At 43.4% G+C, this 3,874-nt stretch overlaps 1 protein-coding gene across 1 annotated transcript in view; it reads left to right on the forward strand.

Annotated features, from left to right (window-relative positions):
* Positions 1–428: 428 nt before the first annotated feature.
* The window catches only part of LOC105533558 (maltase-glucoamylase, intestinal-like), a 73,428-nt gene continuing 69,982 nt past the window's right edge, over positions 429–3,874 (forward strand). Inside the window, exons 1-4 of the mRNA XM_011972031.1 lie at positions 429–560; positions 825–921; positions 1,670–1,782; positions 3,051–3,176. Coding sequence (XP_011827421.1) covers positions 429–560; positions 825–921; positions 1,670–1,782; positions 3,051–3,176 — 468 coding nt within the window. The remainder of the gene's footprint in view (positions 561–824; positions 922–1,669; positions 1,783–3,050; positions 3,177–3,874) is intronic.

Below are 3,874 nucleotides of genomic sequence, written 5' to 3' on the forward strand. Positions count from 1 at the left end.
TAGACAGCTGAGGGTTGTCTTCTCATGACAACCAATAATAAGTAAATATCACTTTGAGTGCTATGTAGAAAATGCGCTGAGGGGTGCAAGGGTGGAAGGTGGTGCTGGTGTGGAGTGTACCCAGCAGTGATGGTGAGGAGTGCTTGGGTGTGTTCTGTGGAGGACCACTGAAAGGAGGCAGTGACAGTGGGAAACAGATGAAGGAAGAATAACTCATGGGTTTTTAGTGAGGATATCTATGATATTTTAATCAAGTTGAGTTTCTGTTTTGTTTTGAAGATGAACAGGTTCTGGATAAAAATCAAACGTTCTGTTGTCCTTGAAAAGTCAGCTGCTGGAAGCAGAAAGAAAAACCCATTTTCTGTTTCAAATCTGCCTTTTTGTGTTTCAGTTGGGACTCTCAGCTCCTTGGCTTCACCTTCAATGACATGTTTATCCGCATCTCCACCCGCCTTCCCTCCAAGTACCTCTATGGCTTTGGGGAAACTGAGCACACATCCTATAGGAGAGACTTGGAGTGGCACACTTGGGGGATGTTCTCCCGAGACCAGTCCCCAGGGGTAAGGACAGAGCATTTGGGATCTGTGTCTCTGCTTCTCTCCACCCACACTGCTCAGGCTGCGGGCTTCATCTTCCCAAACTCCACTTGGTCCCCTCATTCTGGTTTTAGACGAGTAGGCCAATTCTCAGGCTCCTTTGTTTCACGTGTTTAATTGATTTCATGGAGAAAACTAGACCCATCTTAGCAAACACATTTTTGTTGAGTTTCTTTCTCAGGCATAATGTCTTTTAAACTCCTACTGCTTCTCCCCATGACTCTCCAGTACAAGAAGAATTCCTATGGTGTCCACCCCTACTACGTGGGGCTAGAGAAGGACAGCAGTGCCCACGGAGTGTTCCTGCTGAACAGCAATGCCATGGGTAAGGCCGTCCAGCACCTCCCTTATTTTGGGGGCTACCAATCATGGTTGAGTCAGTTTAGAATGTGTTTAGCCTAACTCTTCCTTGAAGTCAAAATTTTCGCTTAATGGGCATTGGTATTTAATTTTTCTTTGTGTTTAGCCTTTCTATTTATTTCAGTATAGGATCATGTTATAAGAAGATTTAACCCAACTCTTATTTTGGTAAAAATCACGTAAGAAGGGATAGTAACACCACGTGGGTCCCAAATATCCTGGAGGTCAGCTCATGGGAGCCAGTTATATAATTTGAATTAAGCTAAAACTATGGGTCAGAGAAGTTGTTCTGAGGGTCTGAGTTCGTAAGGTATATTGAAAAACTGCCTCTAGGGTACTCTGCTCAGTATCTGGGTCACGGGATCCATACCCCGAACCTCAGCATCACACAATATTCCCATGTAAGAAACCTGAACGTGTATCTCTTTATCCAACATAAAACTTGAAATGTAAAATACAGTGATTTTACAAGAGTAGAATGACAAAATACAGTAAAGTACCCCAAAGAGAATCAAACCCAGGAATAGGACCTGTAGACTTCCACTGAACTTCTTCAGTTCTGTGTGAGTATGATAGAAAATGCCTGCTCTTACCACTGTATGATAGGGAGGGAGCAGGAAGATGGAGAATGTGTGGATTTCAGGGTGATGTGGAAGGTTTCCCTCGTGATGTGAAAAGTTTCCATCTGGGTTGGCATTTTTCTTCATTTTCAGACGTGACGTTCCAGCCCCTGCCTGCCTTGACATACCGTACCACAGGGGGAGTTCTGGACTTTTATGTGTTCTTGGGGCCAACTCCAGAGCTTGTCACCCAGCAGTACACTGAGGTAGGAAGAAATCCACTTGTTTATCAAGCGCTTATACAGCACATTCTGGATGCCAGAGCCCACATTGATTAGTGTAACTCTCAGATGATAACTGGAATTATTGGTCTTTGTTGGAGAGAGATTATAGAAAAAGAAAAAATAAACACATTCAGATTATCATTAAATGTATAGCCTCTGTAAGCATTGCAGAAGAGCAGAAGATATAGTGGTACCAGTGGTGGTGATGGTAGTGATAGTGTGGTGGTGGTGGTGTTTGTGGTTATGGTGGTGGTGGTGGTGATGGTGGCAGTAGGGGCTGACGGTGGGGATAGTGATGTGGGAATGGTGATAATGATGGTGGTAGTAGTGGTAGTGGTGGTGATGGTGATGATAGTGGTGGTAGTGGTGATGGGTGTGTTGGTGATAATCATAGTGGTGATGGTGACAAGGGTGGGAGTGATGATGGTATTTGTGGTTGTGATGGTGATGATACTATTTGTGGTAGTGATGGTGATGATGATGATGGTGGTGGTGGTTATGATGGTGGTAGTGACAGTGGGGTGGTGTGAGGAGTGTGATGGTGATAGTGGTTGTGATGATAGTGGTGATGATGGGATGGTGGTGGGGGTGGTAGTGGGGTGGTGGTGATGGTAGTGAAGGGTAATGATAATGGTAATGATGGTGGTGGGGGCACTATCATGGTACTGTTGGTGATGGTGAAAATAGTGATGATGGTGGCGTTGATAATGATGATGGTGACCATGACCATGGTGGTTGTGCAGCAACAACAGACACTTATATACTAGCAAGTGCACATCACTGATTTATCACTTGCTGCATATTAGAGCACTTCACCCATATTAACTCATTCATACCTCACAGGAAAGCGATGAGGCAGATGCTGTTATTATCCCTTATTTACAGATGAAGAAACTGAAGCACTAAGAGTTTACTTAATGTTTGCTTAACTTCACACAGGTAGCAGGACTGGAGCCTGTATGCTAAGCCAGGCATTTGTCTCTGATTCTGGGCTTCTTAATGAGTTACCTACAGTGTCTCTAGGAATAGAGTAAAATCAGCTTTTCCATAATTTTCAAGAAGGAGGTCAAGCCTAGCAGAAAGCTTTCTCCAAGTATCCCAGTGGCTCTATATCCTGTCAGTTTTGATGTGGATTTCAATTAGTTAGTTGTCTAGCTTGGGGCATGGAAAAATATTCTTGTTACTTGATGCACAACTTCTATCTGGTGCCTCTGTTCTGAGGACTAATACTTTCTGTCTATTTTTTCTAGTTGATTGGCCGGCCTGTGATGGTACCTTACTGGTCTTTGGGTTTCCAGCTGTGTCGCTATGGATACCAGAACGACTCTGAGATCGCCAGCTTGTATGATGAGATGGTGGCCGCCCGGATCCCTTATGTACGTTCTCAGTCATGGCTCTGGAGTTTGGTAACTAACCCAGGTGCCTCTGTGTCTGGGCTCATTTGTCTAATGTTTGTGGAATTCTATAAAGACATAATGTTCTTTTTCAGGCAATATCATAGCATCACCCGAGCACAGTAATGTAGTTAAGGGTGCTTGTTTCCATGTTCTAGAGATGGTAGCTCAAGACTCACTGTGATTTCCCGGAGGGGGAGATAGGCTGGCTCCAGGGCTATTTCTGCTGTCTCATGTTTCCTTCCATTTCTTTCACATGGCTTCAAAACATTTAGTCAAAAACGTCTTTGGTTTCATGAGAATAAATAATATCCCACAGTTCTTTTACTTAATTCTTGAAAAGACTAACCACAAATCGGTCAGACAACTGTACATGTGAATACAATCTCAGTTCCTGCATCAGCTCTGAGCTAATAACTGATGGATTACACAAATCCTGGGATGGGTTTCTAGAGGACATACAGATGGAAATAAACCTTATTCTTCAATGGAGGATGGCAGGGGACCCAGTCATCAGAGAATTGATCCCATGAACCATCCCACATTTAATTTTATCCCTCTTTTCTATTGTTTACAATTGTTCCATTAGTGGAACATAGTGTTTCCATTAGTGGATAGTGAAATGCAGTATTACTCAGGAAGTCTCAGGAAGAATGTTGTGTATGATTACCCTCAAGATT

Source organism: Mandrillus leucophaeus, unplaced genomic scaffold (assembly GCF_000951045.1).
Source record: "Mandrillus leucophaeus isolate KB7577 unplaced genomic scaffold, Mleu.le_1.0 Scaffold1260, whole genome shotgun sequence".
In the NCBI taxonomy this organism is placed as follows: Eukaryota; Metazoa; Chordata; class Mammalia; order Primates; family Cercopithecidae; genus Mandrillus; species Mandrillus leucophaeus.